The 19,418-nt window shown below is 44.8% G+C and overlaps 1 protein-coding gene across 1 annotated transcript in view; it reads left to right on the forward strand.

Moving 5' to 3' along the window:
* The first annotated feature begins 11,716 nt into the window (after positions 1–11,716).
* Positions 11,717–19,418, forward strand: part of nav2a (neuron navigator 2a) — a 111,979-nt gene continuing 104,277 nt past the window's right edge. Inside the window, exon 1 of the mRNA XM_069705406.1 lies at positions 11,717–12,475. Within this exon, the coding sequence (XP_069561507.1) occupies positions 12,257–12,475 (219 nt within the window). The 5' untranslated portion in view covers positions 11,717–12,256. The remainder of the gene's footprint in view (positions 12,476–19,418) is intronic.

Here is a 19,418-nt window from a genome sequence, read left to right on the forward strand (position 1 = left end):
TCTGGAGATCCGGCTGAGCGCGGCGAGCTTCCGTCAAACTACTCGACAGAAGCTCACACATGTGAGCCAGATGGAGGGCTGAGCGCAGCAAGCGGGTCGCTGGGAGATGAATCTGGAAACGTGCGCGCGCGGCGCGGCGATCCGTGAACGTCGGCGCGGCGCGGCGCAGTAACTCCTGCCCTCGCCCGCCCGCGTTCGGCCCGTCAGCGTGAGAATCGCTGCCGAGGTAACGACCTGTTTTTTTTCTTTTGTTTTTCGCCCCTCTGTGCCGTTTTTTTTTTAGTTTTTTTTTTTATTCCGAGCAAACTTCCTACACAAAAAAAAAAGTTGAAATCAATCCCTCCCGCAACCGCTGTGTTGCATTAGTACTGTGAACTGTGTATGTGGTGGACAACACAAATCCACGATTTCATTGTCATTGTCCAGTGTCCAACCAGAACCCGATTTCAGTTTCTATGGTAGTGGGAGTAAACCTCGGGTTTACTTCCGACCAATCATCGCTCCGCTGCGACCACGTTCGGCCCCTCGTCCACCGAAGCGTCTTTTGCCGAGTCTAGCATACATATATATATATATATAGATATATATCTATATATATATTTAAATCCTTCTAAAGAACGACAGCAGCTTGACGAACTGCTGAGCGTTTATTCTGCGCTGAATTTTTTTTCTTCCGGTCGGCAAGACTTGGAAAAATATCAACACTGCGCTCGTCTCCGTCACCAGCCGTCCAATCACAGCGAAGGAAGGGGCGGGAGCAAACGGGGTTAACCGCCGACAACCGCTCGCCGATTGGTCCGCCACTCGGAGTGGCTGAGCGAACCGAGGCCGCGTCTTTGAGTTGTTGGTTTGAGAAACACTTTTCAAAACAACGTAGCAGTTCTCTAATGTTTAAATCACTATTTTCAACAGTCGGTAACCTTTCCATCCGCCCGCCTCCGCTTCTTCACCGGGAAGGATTTAGTCTGTTTTAAGATCTCGCTTGTTTTCGAAGTCTTTGTCAGAATAACGTGGTTTTCTTCGGCATTTTCAGCAGGTGACTGCCTTTGAAGAATATTAGTGGTAATACTCCGAATACTAAGTTGTTGTTCTTTTGCTCTTAGCTTTTCATTCAGGAGCAGTTTTGGAGTGTTTTCCAACAAGCTGAGAATCATTTTTTTGGGTGTTTGACTTTGTCGATGTGTTTTGGAACGTATCGATCGTGGTGAAGGAGAGCGGAAACTTGTGCTGCAGCGCCGGTTTGTTTGGCCGCTGTGAAAAACCGCCACCGCTGGAATCCGTCGTAACTGAAATGAGTCCAAACTGCTGCTGCTCTTTTTTTTTTTTTTTTTACCAGCTCCCTTCAAGCCTACAGGGCGGACAGGTGTTTTGTATTAGAACGTTTTTTTGGGTGGGGTCTCGCTTCAGATTTTATAACCCTATAAAAAAAAAAAAACACCACAGCTCACGTTGTGTGTCAGAGCAGCTGATTGTTGTGGGTTTCACATCTGCAACGAGTACATCTGATATATTTATTGAATTTCATAAAGTTTGAATCGTTAAAAGCTCGATCCTAATTCCCCCCCCCATCCCCGCCCCCGCTTGGCCCCACCCCTCCGTTTTGTGCGTGCCCATGTAGGGTGGGTTTCTTTTAGGGATCCAGCGGTCATCGAACCCTCCAAACAGAGTGTCCTAAGACTCCAAACGGATGGGGAGAAGACCAGCATGAAAAATAGTCCATAAAGTAAATAAATGTATCATCAGAAATTCATTTTAATTCATTAATTTTTGTCATCTGGAAGTGCAGCTTTGGGATAATAAAGCTGTTTCTGGTTCAAACAAGATTGAATGAAGTCTAGTTTGTGAGCATTAATATCAGATTCCTATGATATTTACGATCAGATACGATATTTTATCGTCATATTACCATACGTTTAATTATCAAATTTCTAAAACTTATTACTAAAATAATTTAGGAGAATTTGAGATGCTGTTGACGCAAAGAGTGGCGTCCCCATTTCCTTATAGTTTAAGCCCCGCCCCTTCTAGCTCCTGTGCCACTAACCAGCAGAGGGCTCTCCTCAATAGGATTGGGCCTAAAAAAAAAATAAACACATCTGATGAAGAATTAAAGTAGTTTTGAAAAGAAAAATACAAACTACAGATTGTAGGTGGCGACAAATCCATAATTTGGAGACTTATAGCTAGTTTTGAACACTTAAAAAAGAGCGACCATGAAAAGAAGGTACATTTTTCGAGTTTCTTTCAGTACTTATGAATTGTTTCAAGTTACTAAAAATAAGTCGAGATCTCTGTTTATTTGTCAGTATAGTTTTTTTTTTAATGTTTTTACTCATTCCGCGCAGTCTTATTTCATCTGGCAGTTCAAATGCTGTTTGGTCGCACGCACCAACAAACATTCGATTAATGCCGCTCTGGTGAATATACTGAATATACTGAATATACTGAATATACTGAGTATACTGACTATACTGAATATACGGACACGACGCTCGTTTGACGGCGACGGAGGCCTGATTTATTTCTTTTGCAGAAAGTGGTCGTCCGCTGTATTTTCTTTTACTCTTTCGAATTTTTCGTCCCTGCATCCGAACCGCTGCTGGAATGAGCCATTAGTTGTGTAAATGTGCCGTAGAAAAGTTTTGCTGGCTGTATGGATGGATAATGAGCCGTGTGTGGAGCTCGTGGAGCTCGAGGGACAAATATGTCAGAGCAAAAGGGAGCGCTTTTTAAATATGAAAGTACATCGTTGTTGTCAACTAATCACCGCTGTGTTTTGGTTTTATCGTAATATATGATAACTGAATTTGAAGATAAAGGCTCCTCTAAGAGGTGAAGGTGCTACAGGAAGTCACGGCAGCTGTTTTCCTTTCAGCTATAGACAAGCTGCTTCTGTCAAGATGATTTTCTTTTAACCGACAAATAGAAGGCATTTATAGAAACCTATATTTATATATTTGTGCATCAGAAAAACATGTTTGCCAGAATGTTTGCAAGTAAGTCAATAAATAAACAAATTGTGGCTTATTGATATGGAGAGGTATGAATAAATAATAACAATAATTAAAAAAAGGGAGATTATAAAAGAATAATATTACTGTATTTTACATGCAATATAATTTAAACACAATTTTGCAAAAAAGAACAACATAGAATTTAGTCTTTCTTGTCTCTTTTCTGTGAAATCATCCCATGAAACGTGTGTGGAGGAATCTTGGTGACATTTTGATGATACGAACTAAATGCACACAAACAAATGCAGATTTATTTGTGTCAAAACCTGTGTGTTGATAAGAAGCCCGTATCGTTACTGACTGTATCTGTACCTAAAAATCTACAAATCCACTGAGATGTATGGCGATATCCAATATTCCCTTTTACTGACTGTTTAGTCTCGTACTCATTTATCAAACCGGGACAGGTACACCATCCAATTACCTTCTCCTACGCTTTCCTTCCCTTCCACTCATTCTGATCTCTATTTCTGTCGCCTCTCACCTTTTATCTTCTTCTGTGTTTCTTAAAATCTTTATCTGTCTCCCCCTTTTCTGTTCTATTTCATCGCGGAGAAAGAAAGAAAGCAAGAAAAATCACTAAGTGGTTTTGTGTTACAGCTGTTGGGGGGTAATTGCTGTTCAAGCCTGCGGGCCCCCATCACACCGGCTGCTTTATTGCAGCCCCGTTAGGGCCGCGCAATCCTGAGCCCGTATCGATTGTGCCGCGAAGGAAGAGAGTCTGATGTAGCTGCGTGTCACTCGCTGGTGTTTTAGATATTTAGGCCAAGCAAACATCTCCTCAGCAGGACTGTTTTTTGAAACACCGGCAGGCATAAAGGAGGTCACATCAGCTAAATATTGACTCAGGAACATTAACGATCATTTCTAAAAAAAAAAAAAAAAAAAAATCAGCGGGGGCTTCGAGGCTCTAATTTATGCTCTCAGAAATTAGTTGTCCTTTTCTTCACCCTCATCCGTTCATAAAATATGTATCGCTGTCTCCTTTGTTGAGTAAAACGGGGGTTAAAGCGGCGCGTCGTGTTCGAAAATGTTAACGTCAAACGGGAGGATTTCCTGGAAGTCGTCGGTTGTGTAATTCATTTTCTGGGAATAAAAAATAACTTAAAAAAAAAAAAAAAAAAACGTTCTGGCAGAAGGTGTTCACGACGTAATTCCACCTTTTCGCAAACAAATGAGCGTTAAATGAGCCATTAAAGGCGGATTAGCGCCGGTTAATTATTCAGGCTTCCTAAGCGAGGAGGGAGTTTGTTATATTTCTGCTCTCTGCTGCACTTTTCTCCTTCCGTCAACCTCCACAAAATGTTCATCCTCTCGTTTAAAAGTAGGGCTTCACATCACATGGCGAGAGTCCCTCCTCGACTTCCGCGCGCACACACACACACACACACACACACACACACACACACACACACACACACACACACACACACACACACACACACACACACACACACACACACACACACACACACACACACACACCTCGGAGCTGTGGCCGTGATGACTACTCCCCGGTTTCCTTATCTGTCACCCCAGTTTACTGCAGGGAGACTGTTGTTTGGGTGCTACTGTCTCCGCTGTCTCGTTTTTACCCTGTGTCTGACTCCGTGTGTGTGTGTGTGTGTGTGTGTGTGTGTGTGTGTGTGTGTGTGTGTGTGTGTGTGTGTGTGTGTGTGTGTGTGTGTGTGTGGGTGGGTGCTGCACATTTTATGAGTTTGCTCTTGTGTTTCTGCTTTTGTTCACACTACATTGTTTTTTTGGTGTGCGGTGAAGTAGAGGTCTGTGTGTGTGTGTGTGTGTGTGTGTGTGTGTGTGTGTGTGTGTGTGTGTGTGTGTGTGTGTGTGTGTGTGTGTGTGTGTGTGTGTGTGTGCTGTGTGTGTGTGTGTGTGGTTGCTCTCCTACTTCCATTTTTAGGTTTTTTTTTTAGCCTTCGTTTTTTACATTTCGTCGGATATATAAATCTAGTTTTTTTGGGGGGGGGTTATGCTTAAAATTGGGTTTAGATTAAGGATCCGGGATAAGATTCGGTGCTTTAGGACTAATTACAATCTCAAGAAGTATGCATGTGTGTAAAATATCTTGAATAATTTTGTGTTTTATTGAAGCCTGATATATAATAGTCATTTAAACAAGCCGATTTGCTTATTTTTTACTATCAGCTGTCGTTGATACCTGTCCAGACTTTGGCCTTATTCAGTCTTGATGTTGAAGTATAAAGAAAGTGACAGTCACACTGTTAAACCGCCCTGAAATTCAAGTGCAATTACGCAGAAATTGCTGGCGTCTTAAAGAATCATTGCAAGTCATCTGACTGCTGAACAGATGAATAAATACCACACAGCATCTATTAGATACTTGGCTGTCATACCTCTCTCTCTCTCTCTCTCTCTCTCTCTCTCTCTCTCTCTCTCTGTGTGTGTGTTGAGACTGACAGCTGTCAAAGAGGAGGCAAAACACTAAAAATACATTAGTGTTGTCGTGCCGGCAATCTTTTGGGAACACGGCAGCCTTGAAGAAGAAAAATTGGACCGAAAATTGTGTTGGAAACAAACTACTACAATAAAGAAAGAAAATAAGAGGAACTGTAAAATTATAACCTAATCCCACTTGCACACGGTTCTCCTCCTATCTGAGGAATTATCTTTAATATTGCAGGTGATCTCGCATTTTGTTTTGCCTTAAAAGTTCCTATAAGTCCGATTTGTGGTACCTTTTTTTTTTAGCGCCTACCCGCGGGTAGGTACTTTCCCCCGTGACCTAAGTGGGCAGCGATTGGTCGAACGCGGGAGCACAGGCGTGTTTAAAACACAGTGTAAACAGTAAGCTAACAGTAAACTACAGCTACGAACGATTAACGTTTAAAATAGCAGAGGAAAGAGTTTCAAATGGAGGCACACGATACCGAGAGATGGACCGACAACAAAGTCCAGGCTTCATTACGTTGAGTTACACGTCGGAGGAAATACAAGCGTGACTTCGATTCGACAACGGGAAATCTCAAAAGTTGCTTTGTTTCGGTCGTGAAGTTCCCTGATTTAAGCTGTAAACAGAACGAGTTTAATGTTATCAGAACCACAAACGTCATGGACAACACCCCAAAAAATACAATCTAAGTTGTTTTCGAAAGAATTTAAAAAAACAACAACAAAAGTTTTATGGACTAAATTTGAGACTAAATGATGTTATGGGGTGTGTGTGTGGGGGGAGGAGGGGCGTGTGTGCGTGTGTGTGTGTGTGTGCGTGTGTGTGTGTGTGTGTGTGTGTGTGTGTGTGTGTGTGTGTGTGTGTGTGTGTGTGTGTGTGTGTGTGTGTGTGTGTGTGATGCTCTGCTCCCTCACATCAGACAGAACTCAGCTCAGAGTGATGACCTGTGTAGGTGAAATGTGACAGGAAAGTGACAGCATACTTCCCCCCTGCCACACACTGCCCCAGAGACCCATTTAGAACACACACACACACACACACACACACACACACACACACACACACACACACACACACACGTGCCACAGCTGGAGCTGGGCAAGGGCACAAACACACTCAGCAGGATCCGAAGTGACGCACACACTCTCCTCTCTGCTGTCACTTGACTCTCTCGATCGTGTTATCACGCTTCTGTATCTCAGTTTCATTCCATGTTTCAGGACTTCTCTCCTCCTCCTTCCTCCTCCTCCTCCTCCTCCTCCCCCAGCTGGCTCGGCTCATTGTCCTGAGCCGATTTGTGTTGTTGTTGTTTGTTGTTTATTTGTGTGTGTTTGTCCTGACACTAGTGTGTTGTGTCACAGAGCTCTGCTTGAGCCCTGCCAGAGTTCCCGCTGGGCTTCGCGGGCTCAGCTCCTTTTCCCCGCTGCAATCCGGCCTTAGAGCACTGCCACTGTTCATTATCGTAACTAACTGTGTGCGTGCGTGTGTGTGTGTGTGTGTGTGTGTGTGTGTGTGTGTGTGTGTGTGTGTGTGCAAGGGAAGAGACCAGCGTGTAGGTCAAGTTGTAGATCCTGTGCTGTCACGGTGGAAATGTCAGGCCGTTGCTCCAGTTAGCGCAGCTCTTGTCACTGAGAGTCCACTCGTTCTGCTCCGCTAACTCGGCTAATGAAAAACAATCAGCAAAGGAAGTGTGTGTGTGTGTGTGTGTGTGTGTGTGTGTGTGTGTGTGTGTGTGTGTTTCTCTGTATGTGTGCGTACGATTTCAATAAATATGTATTTACTACGTGTATATGTTGGAATATATAAACATATATACGCAGCGTTGTTTGGATAAAAACAGGAAGGCAGTCACTGTCTGCCGACTGCGTTTGAATACATCCATTTTAATTTCATGCCTTCAGCTGAACTCGAATGTGGGAGTCGTGGCGGAGCGAAGATTTGAATGTTGAAAAGTCAATCTGCATGTGAGCTTCCATTATTTTCCCTTTGGACTCGTAAACACAGACGTTTTAAATGTATTATCTTTGTGATAAAATGTGGAAATATGGAATGCATCTGGATTTGCATCCGCATCATAGAGTATGTGTGCATCATGCTGAATCAACCAGCTCATGGCGGCCACAATTTTTTGAGAATACCTTTTCTATCTGTCCTTATTATAATCGAGTTATAATCATTGATCATGTTGCAGCAGCGCCACCTGTAGGTGCAGTGCCATTAATAATGTCATCTTGACGTAGTTGGAAATACGCTATCTGTTTTTGCGTGAAATAAATATGTATATATACGAATTTGGCAAGAAATCCAGAAAAGCCATGCCTTTAATTATTATTTTATTAATAAAAACATGGAATGTAAATTAGTAGGCGCGGTAAAAATGTCATTACGCAGATCACAGCACGGCAGATTAACCTTGAACCAGAGGATTAAAAGAAATTTGCTGGTACGTCTGTTGAATCCAGTTAGCGACCAAAACATAAATGCACCAGCTTCCCACTCTTTTTTTTTTTTTTTTTTTTTTACATACGAAAGAACAAACAAAACCAAATGAAAAAATCTCCCCTCAGACAGAAAATAAGTGAAATACGATGTCAGAGAGGAATCGTTAAACTGGTAGAAATCCTCCTACGCTGTCAGATATCGATACTTTAGTTGGTATATCGTCTCCGTTGACATTAATCTCGCTCGAGAGCTCACGGCCAACACCCACCTCCTCTACACCCCACATGACTGTTTATTATTCCAAGAAGAAATACGGTATAAACATATAGCAGAGCAGAGCAGTGGGTGTCCTAGTTATTACTGTCAATACCGCCCCGTTTTGCTGCCAAACACGCTCTATTATTAGACCGCACCGGACTGTCATCAGGTAGCTTCAAAGGTTGCTTTATAAATCACATGACTTTTTTTCTTCTTCTTTTTTTTTCCTGCTCTGTGAAGTTGTGATCCGTGTGAAAAGGCTGGAAAACATGTTTAGCATCACAGAGGCGAGTCGGAAAAATTTATAGACGTTTCCCTTGTTGTGCTGCACGCGTGATTTTCTCTTCTTTCCATTTTTTTTTTCCGAACGAGAGGATGACATCCGAGCCGGGCGGGTGGAGTTAATGTATTTTCCTATATGTTTCTCAGAGAATTGTGATGTCAGGATGTGAGTGTTTTGAATCAGGGAGGCCTCATCTATAGAGCTCACATGGTGGCATATCTGTAACCTGCAGGTAGCGTTTTTTTTCATTAGGTCGATAAGTCACCGGGTTTTAGAAAAATAAAAAAAATTGTCTCTAGTATTTCATAGTGTGATTCACAGTATTTAACACAAATGAAAATGTGTTGTCTATCCAGTGTGGGCAGATAAATCAACACGGTATCAAAGCGTGAAATAGACACGCTTTCCTGTAGTGGACGGAAATGAAACCTACTGCCTGCTTACTGCCAGGAAAATTCAACTTCTAGCTAAAACACGTGGTTGGGGTTAGAGGGGGGGGGGGGGGCAAGGTTTGGGTTTTCAAAGCGTGTAACTTTCACGCCTAGACAGCCCAAAGTGTGTCTATCTCACATTTGGCTGTGGTGGACCGTCGTGCCTATTTCACGCTGTGAAATTGCCAGTAGACAACAGCCTGCAAATGAATGAAACCCGTTGAAGCCATTTAGAAAGAAGAAAAGCAAGAATCTGTTTATTTTCACACGGTTTCAGATTTCAAGACGAGAAAAACATGCAAAAGAAGTGGACGTGTAGATGTTTTATTGACAAACTGTTTGAAATATCTGGACCTGTAACACCACATCTCAACACACACACACACACACACACACACACACACACACACACACACACACACACACACACACACACACACACACACACACACACACACACACCAAAATGACACTAAATCATAATCAGATATTAGTATTTGCATAATTTAGGATTAATGTAACAGGATTAAGATTAACATACTAAACCCATCCTCTTCTGGATTAAATCTTGCTGTTATAAAGTGTGTGTGTGTGTGTGTGTGTGTGTGTGTGTGTGTGTGTGTGTGTGTGTGTGTGTGTGTGTGTGTGTGTGTGTGTGTGTGTGTGTGTGTGTGTGTGTGTGCTACATCCTTACAGCTAGGATGAACTGAGATGATCTTTTCACATTGAACTGGAACGCTGCAGCGTCACACTCGGTCTCTAATGTTGGTCATTTCCGGTCATTTGTTTGGTTGAGATAGATTTTTTTTTAATGTAAGCAGCGTTTTGAGGCGGCTTCTCTGTCATTTCCAAGTAAACGATGATGTCACAGTAAATTACTTTTTCAGATGGAGATGTTTCGCAGTGAAAAAGAAAAAGAAAATTTGGTTTGTTGGTTTATTCAGACTGAAAGCATTCCTGTGGGATTTTGTAAAAAAAAAAAAAAAAACGTCTCGGTTAAAAGAGAATGGATGTCAATGTTAATTCAGGTCAAAGTTTTTACTTGTCCAGTGAAATCTCAGCAGTGCAAGATGTGACGTGACCTGCTGACTGATTTTGAGTGACATACCATGACAACCGCTGGATGAATTGTTGATACGCACATTCATTTTGTTATTCTCAGCATTTTCAAGCCTGATTTAATCACAAGACGTCACAAGATCCGATATGCGCATGTGTAATGGCAGCTCCGCGAATGCTAACGCCACGCAGTGCCACCGTTATTTCCATTCAGCCTGTCACAACAGAAAGTACCCAACAGGTTGTTTTTTTTCATGTCGATATACATTAAGTTGATTGATTTAGTTTTGGTTTGGCATCGTATTTGGTTTCGGTAATTGTGGGATTTCATGGGATTTGTACAGAACATCAATAGATCGAAAAATGTGGGTACTACAAGTACATCATACAACTGAATTTATATCGTTCTTTGGTTTATATTGTCTTTCCTTCCACACCAGAGATCTGTTGGAAATCGACTTAAAATGTTGTCTCTGTGATTATAATTGGTTATCCGAGTTTTATGGCTGTCAGCTGGTCGAATTTCTAAAAAGTTAACACTTTCGGATCTTAGCGTTCGGTGCACAGCTGTCGATAACCGTTTGAAGTTATTTGGTTCCAGGAGTTTATTGTGAACAAACCCTGATTTAAATACAAATCCTTAAATTGGCTGCTGATGGGTGAGAAGAGGAGAAAATGCAAATTCCTCTCTTCCGGTGTTCTGTCCTTTTTTTTGTTGTGTTAAGTTTAGTTCTGCAGCAGGATTTGAATCAACGCCTCGCCGGCTTCGCTAAGCCTGCTGGGAGTCAGGCTGATCTGACACTAGTCCACTAATTGGCCGTCCATATATATATACAACAACAAAAAAAAAGAGTCAGAGCAAGAAGAGAATACAGAAGAGTCATTCAATGCAGTTGAATGTGGTGAATTTCATGACGACCAATTTAAAGATATTTTACTCAGAAGTCAAGTGTCAACCAGAAGAGGAAAAGTCAGGCCGTCTTCAAAGCCATGAAGAAACATCAGCTCATATATTTGATATTTGACTGATATTTGATATTGTAGCCTGTCTGAATGTTAGTCAGTAAATAATACGTTTTCTAAAATGCTCTGTCTCTTTAAGGAAGAACATGATAAGGTATGTCGAGAGGGGAAAATATAGAGCATTTACCAAACTTGTTTATGAACATACAACAATCAGACAGGATGGAGATAACATTGTACATGATGTCTATGTTGGGCTGGTCACAAATCACGTGTCTTGGTTAAATTATGCCATTTCTGAAACCAAATTCATCTCAAAGTAGGAAAATATGATTTGTTTCCAGCATTTCCAGACATATAGTCGCTTATTGGAATCTACGGGAACGTCTTATTCCTGCAAATGAAATGACCCCGAACAAAAATCGCGGTAAAATCTTTGAAATTGAAAATCGAATGCCATTTTTGTGCGAAAAGAAACAGAGAATGTCAGGCGGAAGCAGGCTGGAGGAGAGCATGTGTTCAGCCTCCTTCCACATATGTCAGCCCCGAACTAAGCCACACCTGCTGCTGACTCCCGACTTACCAGAGAGGGGAGGAGAAGGGAGGAGAGAGGAGGAGAGAGGCAGGAGAGAGGCAGGAGAGAGAAAGAGCGTGTTTCACAGGCTGAGCAGTCGCCGGAGCGAACGGTCTTCTCCATCTCTCAGTTTCTGCTCTCTCCTCTCCGTGACACGGTCTTTTCCCTGCTGGTCGTCCTGAGGCGACGATGTAATTTACAAGAGCTCCGTGTGTGTGTGTGTGTGTGTGCACTTGTGTGTTAGTGTGTGTGTGTGTGTGTGCGCGCGGGGAGAGAGAGAGAGAGAGAGAGAGAGGATCCCTTCGGCCAATCGCTGACTCTCGCTCGGCGCTGGGAATACGTGGGAAGGGTTAACGCTCGCTCCGCCACCACCGGGCGACTCCTCCTAACGTGGGAGAGGGATTTTTGGATTGTCTTTCTTGGGACTTAGCGGAGTGAATCTGATCACAAAAACTCAAGAGGACAATTTTTTTTTTTTTTTGTGTGTGTGTGTTTTTTTCTTCTTTATATGAAATAACGAGCTGGAAAGCTGCTCGGCACCAAGGAAACAGGAGGGATTGGTGGGATTTGAAACCCCTCCGCTGCGAAGTTGGGGGTGCTCACCTCGTCCCCAGGAGCGGCGAAGACACAGACACCGACACGCGTTACTTCAACCAAAGTGGTGGATGAGGAGCAAATCCGTTGACCTCTTCACCCTCCCGGAAGAAGCTGGATCGTCAGTGAGTCAAAACGAGAGAGTCCTGGTCACCGGCGGCGACGGTGGGGGGGAGGAGAGGGGACAGTCTTCAGGCGGCCAGGGAGAAGATGCCAGCCATCCTGGTGGCCTCAACGATGAAGTCGGGACTCCCCAAACCCAAACCGGTGCAACGCGCCCTGCCCATCCCCCAGAGCCCCGGCAGGCCGTCCGCTCTCGCCCCGCCCGCGGCGCCCCTCAAGACCGGCATCCCCTCGGCGGGCCATCAGCCGAGATCCAGACCCTCGAGAAGCATCACGCCGGAGACGGAGGCCGGCGAAAACACTAAGGTCAGGAAGCGGGAAGAGTCGCCTCCACCCTCGCTAAGAAAATCGACTAATATTTATTGCCGTCAGATATATTTTGGGTTAAATCAGTTCTTTAAACTGGCCGGTGAGTACCGGCCACCTTATAATGAATCTACATACATTTTCAGTATTTTGTGTTTCTAGTGTTTAGTTTGCACCGTCCAAGTTAAAACCTTAAAAAAAAATTTAAAAAAAAAAAATCCCTCGTAGTGGCTTCAGTTTTTCAGAGTCTAGATGCAGTTTTAAGGTACTTTTATCCCCGTCAGACCAGAAAGAAATCACGAATAAAATAGAAACAGACAAGAGGTTCGGTTTGTCCCACCCGCAGTCAGCTCATTGATCTTTGTAAATCAACACAGTGTTTCAGTACCACCATACTTTTCCTTGGCTCAGTTTAGCATAACAGAAACACGGAGCCAAACTCGGCAGAGAGTTTCCTGGAAGGAGCCGGCTGTGCTCCTGCTGTCCTGGGACGGCAGCGCTGCAGGGATATCGGCTGGGTTTTTTTTTTTTTTGTGTGGTTTTTTTTTTTTTGTGTGTGTGTGTTGTGTTTGTGAAATATTGGCCGCGCTTAGCAACCCCACGCGAAAAAAGGAAGGGGCTCGCTCCGAAGCCATGTAAGGCAAAAGCAGCTCGGGAGAGGAGGTGTCGGCGGTTACGACCCGGAGAGCAGCGTTGCTCGGGAGACGGGTCTGGAGACGAGGACGATCCCGTGAGGGAACGATGACGACGATGTCGCCGGACGCGGCGCGACGCTCGCTGCCGGTGTCGTTTTGTTTTCGCGGCTCCTCGGCTTTTCTCTCACTGACCTACTTTCCGTGACTCTCTCTCTCTCTCTCTCTGTCTCCCTCTCCGACCTCCTTTCCCTCCCCCCCCTCCTCATATCCCCCCTCCCCCCGGCGGTGCTGATGAAGCAGCCGTCTTAACCCTCGGCGGGGTTAACCTTTGACCTTCCTGAACGGTGGCAGCGAAATATTGCGGTGATGTGCCGAGACGTGACCGTGTGTGTTAGGAGTTTTTTTTTTTTTTTTTTAGAAAAGGGAATTGTCTTTAACAATCCATGTTTCGTAGATTTCCCTGTAGGACACTGAGGGACTGTTAGCTGTTCTTCGATTAGTTTTATTGTCCTCATTTCTTCACCGCGTCTGCCGGGCTTCACCCCGGAGACCGACTTGAGAGGTGGAGGAAGGAGGCGTTGAGGCAGGCGAGGACTCTGAACCCTCCATATGTGGATCCGACCCTCGGCGGAGTCACCTGCACGGACTCCAGCCGTCCTCAGTATGAACCCAATTTGTTCTGAGGACAGACGAGTCCCTCCGGAGACTCTGGGGCTGCCCTCTATTTCAACCACAGACTGTGCATAAGAGTGGACGGAGCAAAAATGGTGCCGCTGCGGAAGCGCCTTGAGCTGCAATACCACCGAGCGCCACTAGAGGTCGGATCCACAAAAAAAAAAAAAAAAAAGCCTCCATAGACTCCCATTCAACTAGTCTCAAAATTCGATGTCAATAAGATTTCTCCACGAGTTATCTCGGCGTTGTTCGCTAAAGTCGCTCCTTCTTATTCGTTTTCTGGAGGTCCATCTGAAAATAATCTCGTCATTCATTAGAAAATAAGCTTGTTTTTGGGTGTCTGTTTGATTGACAGGCCTGGGTTACACCTATCGGTGGGCGGGACGTGGCGTCGTCGGGGTTTCCAATCGGATCGAGTCAGATCCGAACGCGCGAGGCTTCATAACGGCCGTTTCACAAACCGACGGGCGACGTCGCCGCCGGTCGCCGCTCGGTTCCAACAATCTCCTTCGACTTACCAGACGCCAAACTGAGAACTTTCATCGCGTCTTAAATAGTCAGGAAGAGTCGGTTCATTCCAAAAACAGGCGCTCGGACGACACCGCTCGCGTTTGTGGATTCGTTTTCTCGGTTTCAGCACCCCACAGTAGCAGCAAAATAGATTTCAGTCCAGAGCAGTCACAGCGAGTGGGTTGACGTTTGAGTCATCTCTCAACAAGCTGCCCTCCTACTCGCGCCGTCTTTATCGCTTTGTTCTTTATTTTAACCTTCGTTTAAACCACGCCGGTCTCCTGAGATCTGAATCTGTTCCGGAGAGACCGAAGCAAAACCAACATAAGGAGAAGAAAGTAATCGCTCTTTTTTTCTGTGCGTTGTAAAGAAATGCTGAAGCAGAAATGTACGGAAAATTGGATCCACCAAACACAAAAATGCATTGAACGCGACGCAGACAAGCACCGACGGAAGGGCGGCAGTAGTTATCTTGAAGGATTAGCGGGGGCTCGGTCGAGTGTGACCGGCGGCTCGTGATCCTCCCGAACGCCCGGCTGGACGGCCCCGTTGGCGAGAAACACACACGGGCGTGTTGCGTGCACCTGTTACAAAGAGTTAAATCCGTGTAATGCAACCAGAGCAGCAGGAGGAGGAGGAAGAGGAGGAGGAAGAGGAGGCATCCGGGATGTATTTACAGACAGTGCTGCAGTGTGTGTGTGTGTGTGTGTGTGTGTGTGTGTGTGTGTGTGTGTGTGTGTGTGTGTGTGTGTGTGTGTGTGTGTGTGTGTGAGAGAGAGAGAGAGAGAAGTCTGGCACATTCTGCAAAATCTGTTGAGGTGATGGTGTGGAAATGTGCGAATGGTATTTGAAGCTGCCCCTCCGTGTGTGTGTGTGTGTGTGTGTGTGTGTGTGTGTGTGTGTGTGTGTGTGTGTGTGTGTGTGTGTGTGTGCGCGCGCGCGCGCGCCGTCCGCACCTCTCACGTGTGACATCATGCGAAACGACAAGCTTTTCAAATGACCTTTAACCTTTCACCATACTGTCATTAGCCAGCGCCTTCGCCCTGCGCAAACACACATACTCTGCCGCCCTCTAGTGGCTGGGTTTCCTCCTGCAGCTCTACATTCAGATACTCAGTGTGTGCGTGTGCGTGTGCGTGTGTGTGTGTGTGTGTGTGTGTGTGTGTTTTACTCCTCTGTTCATTATTAATGCCTCAGTTTTACCCACAACCACCTTCTCTTTCTCACTCTTTCATTCTTCCCCTCTTTGTCGTCCATTTCCTGTTAATTCACTCTGCAGCTTTGAAAAGGTTCGAACCAAGAATCTCTGAAAGCCACATTCACAGCAAGAGACCTTGAAAAACGGAAATAAATTCTGATGCTTTGTGGCACGCACACACACACACACACACACACACACACACACACACACACACACACACACACACACACACACACACACACACACACACACACACACGCACACACACACACACACACACACACACACACACACACACACACACGCACGCACACACACACACACACACACGCACACACACACGCACACACACGTGCACACACACACACACACACACACACACGCACACACACACACACACACACACACACACACACACGCACACACACACACACACACACACACACACACACACACACACGCACACACACACGCACACACACACACACACACACACACATGCTCACAAACACACATAAGCACACAGCCAACAGAGGAGGAGATTTGTCCGTGTGCCAGCGAGATAAGGAGCTGCTATCTTAATAAGTATCTTTCCGGATAAAGGCTGAAGGCAGACTTTGTATAAAGAGCGACTTTATTAGACTCATTACAAAAGCTCATCTCGGGCTGGAAGACCAAATCCCAACCGCATAAAACCACAGTGAGAGCGGTGGAGAGGGTCACCGGCGACCTCGGCTAATATTTACCGAGATCATCCTGTTGCAAATAAAACCGGGATCCGCAGTTTAGACAGACCGCCATCAACTAATGAAGAGCTCAGGCTGGATATTAAATCGTCACGGTGATAGATGCATCAGCGACGCAGCAGCTCCCATTAATTCAACTTCCTCCATTATTCGAGATGTGTAATTGCCCGAGATTATGATTTCTCCCTAATTTGAATTATTCAAATTGAGTGTAATTTCATTCCAGGGATCTGTCTGACCGCGAACGCCGCGATATCCGTGAACTCATTTCATTATAACCGACTCGGAGCTAATTAAATGACCCTTAGTGGCAGACTGTCGGCGGATGGCGACGGAACGGTCGAGATCAGACTCAGGCTGTGAAATATATACGCGAGTTTGGTGAAACGAAAACAAAAACGGGAACGGCATCACCTCTTTATTCGCCGTGATTCTTAATTTAAAGTCTACGTTAATGGAGCTTAAACACAAAACATTGCATTCGTTAAGTTGCATTTGCTGATTGGTTATTTAGTTTATCAACAAAAGATCGGATGGCAATAATTCTGATTAATGAGTCATCTTTTAAATTCTTAAAATCTGCTGCCAAGTCAACGTTTGCTGTTATTTTCTGTTATATTATAAATTGACGAGTGCCAGTTGTTGTACTGTTGATAGAGCCAAACAATTAGAAGATGTCATCTTGGTTTTTGGGACAATGTAATGAGTACTTTTTGATATTTCATGACAATTAATTGTGAAACTCCATACAGTTGTTTTTTTTCTTCCTTAACCCCAACCGCGTGTTTTAATTATAGGTTTGATTTTTCTCTGGGTTTGATTTTTGTCCGCTACCGGAAAACGTGCAGCCGTCACGCCTAGACAGGCCAAAAGCGTGTCTAGTTCACGTTTTGCCGTGTTACCGGGTTCAGATCAGATCATTTAAACGTCCTCACACTTAAAAATCTGGATCAAAAGGCAGTAAAATAAAGTCGAAAAACCGATAAAAAAAAAAAAAAAGTCCCAAAAAAACCCAAAAAGGGATCCCAAAGGAAAACAAAATCAACCAATAAATAAAAACAAGATGCATAAAATAAATAATAGGTAAAAACATAGCCCCCTTAATAGTCCAAAAAAAGGTCTTGACACAGCGAATGCAGGTGAGACAGGTGAACAATTAAATAACAGCAGAAAATATTGAATATTTGATCTCTTCAGTCTGTAAATGTCAACCTTTAAAAGCCATCTCACTTGACCCCTGGAAGAGATCTCGCTGGTGTCTTGACTCTCTCCCCTCCTCCTCATCCTCCTCCTCCTCCTCCTCCTCCTCAGCATCCTTTGAAGGGCAGCAATGACTTTTTATTTTTTTATTTTTTTATGGCTTTACCATCCAGGCGGAGTCCGTCTGTAAAAACCCACCAGCCCAGCAGGTGAGAGCGAAAGGCTGAAGCACCGTCGTGCTGCATTGGATTGCTAATGCCCTCCTGGCCGCCCCTGAGCTGCACAGATTGGGTGGAGGCGGAGGGGTGAAAGGGGTGGAGGGGGAGGGAGAGGGGGCGGAGGGGGGGTTCTGAGTGACTATCTTGCTTCTTTTTTTTAAATTATTTTTTTTTATTACCACGACAAAGGACCACACATACACTTATGTCTCCTCAGGAGGCGCATGCGAGTTCAAGCCAGATTTAATGGACGTTTTATTGACTCATTGTCGGAGAGGAATAACGGAGGTTTTAACAGACTGCAGGAGTCCAGACAAAAGAGCGCCCGGGTCTTCTTAGGGTCCTGTCAGGGTCCTGATCCTCGTTGGACTCATCTCACAAACTCTTTTATCACGTCGCGTGAGGTTTTTTTATTTATTTATTTATTTTTTAAATGTCGCTGTTGTCATGTTTTCCAAAACAGGGCGACTCGTTAGTTCCCCGGCAGCTGACACTTTTGAGATAAGAGCTTTTCACCCGACAGCGACCACACGTGTCGCTATCAGCGTCGAGGCAGGAGGGGGGGAGAAAAAAAACAGCCGTGGAGAGCTGTCGATAAGACACACCTGTGTGTGTGTGTGTGTGTGTGTGTGTGTGTGTGTGTGTGTGTGTGTGTGTGTGTGTGTGTGTCCCCGTCCTCTCTCGGAGAACCCTGTCCCGCAGATTCATCAGTCCCGGGGCTGAAAAGAAGCCGAGGGCTGCGACGCCGGTCGAGGCTTCAGGCTCAGACAGACTGCGGTCAGATAGCAGCAGGCCTGAAGGCCGTGGCTTTTATCTGAGGAGGAAGAGGAGGGAGGCGGCCTCTTCCTCAGCTGAGCACCTTTTCAGAGTGGTGCAGTGATTCCTGCAGGGTTTTTAAAAAACAATTTTTTTTTATAGTTGCTGAAAATGATGCAAGGTCCAAACACAAACAAGTCCAGGGCGACTTCATGGCACATATTTTAGTTTGGTTTATTTTGAATGCTCGATGCTAAAAAGTTTTCTGAGTACGGAAGGAAATTTCGGACTCTAAAACCGAGACGCTTCGAACATTTTTAACTGGAATTACCAGAAATAAATGTGTCTTTAAATCAGAAGTTCAGTTTGCGAATTGAGGGTTTAATGGATAGTTAGAGATGCAAAACGTTTGGACATTTTAATGATTTAAGGCTCAATTTAGTTGGAAGGCAGAAAATATCACATCAAAAAAAAATCATGAAGAAAAATGTTGCTGTGAAGTGATCACACCGATGCTGGAGTGATTTCAAAGAGGTTTTATATTTAGATTTTTTTTATTTTTATTTTTTTTCCAATTCTTCACTATAAAAAAAATAAAATAAAAAAAAAAAATCTACTTTAGTTCTGTGTTTTTGTTTTTTTTGGAGGATCTGGTGATCATATGGCACTTGGCTCCGGCCGTAATGACCTCATCTCTGCCTAATGCGTCTCGATCACATCCCACTTCCTGTGCGGTCGTCCCCTCTCCTTCCTGTGTGAGGTCATGGCTGAGGACATTAACCGTATTAATTAAGACCGGGCATCTGCTTCTCCTGAGTCGACATCCTTCTCCATTGATCCCCCCCCCCCACCCCCCCAACCGACTCCCCCTCCTCCCCCTCCTCCTCCAAGGTGCCCTCCTCACTTTCGGATCGCCTCCTCCTCCGCTGCTCTCCTCGTGGTAGGAGGTGCAGACAGGCGGGTTACTGTGAGCGCCTCCCCCCCCCCACCGGACGAGCGCTG

This window comes from Brachyistius frenatus, unplaced genomic scaffold (assembly GCF_029030835.1).
Source record: "Brachyistius frenatus isolate BFR_SWC_R1_liver_20210118 unplaced genomic scaffold, ASM2903083v1 Contig_56, whole genome shotgun sequence".
NCBI classification, from domain to species: Eukaryota; Metazoa; Chordata; class Actinopteri; family Embiotocidae; genus Brachyistius; species Brachyistius frenatus.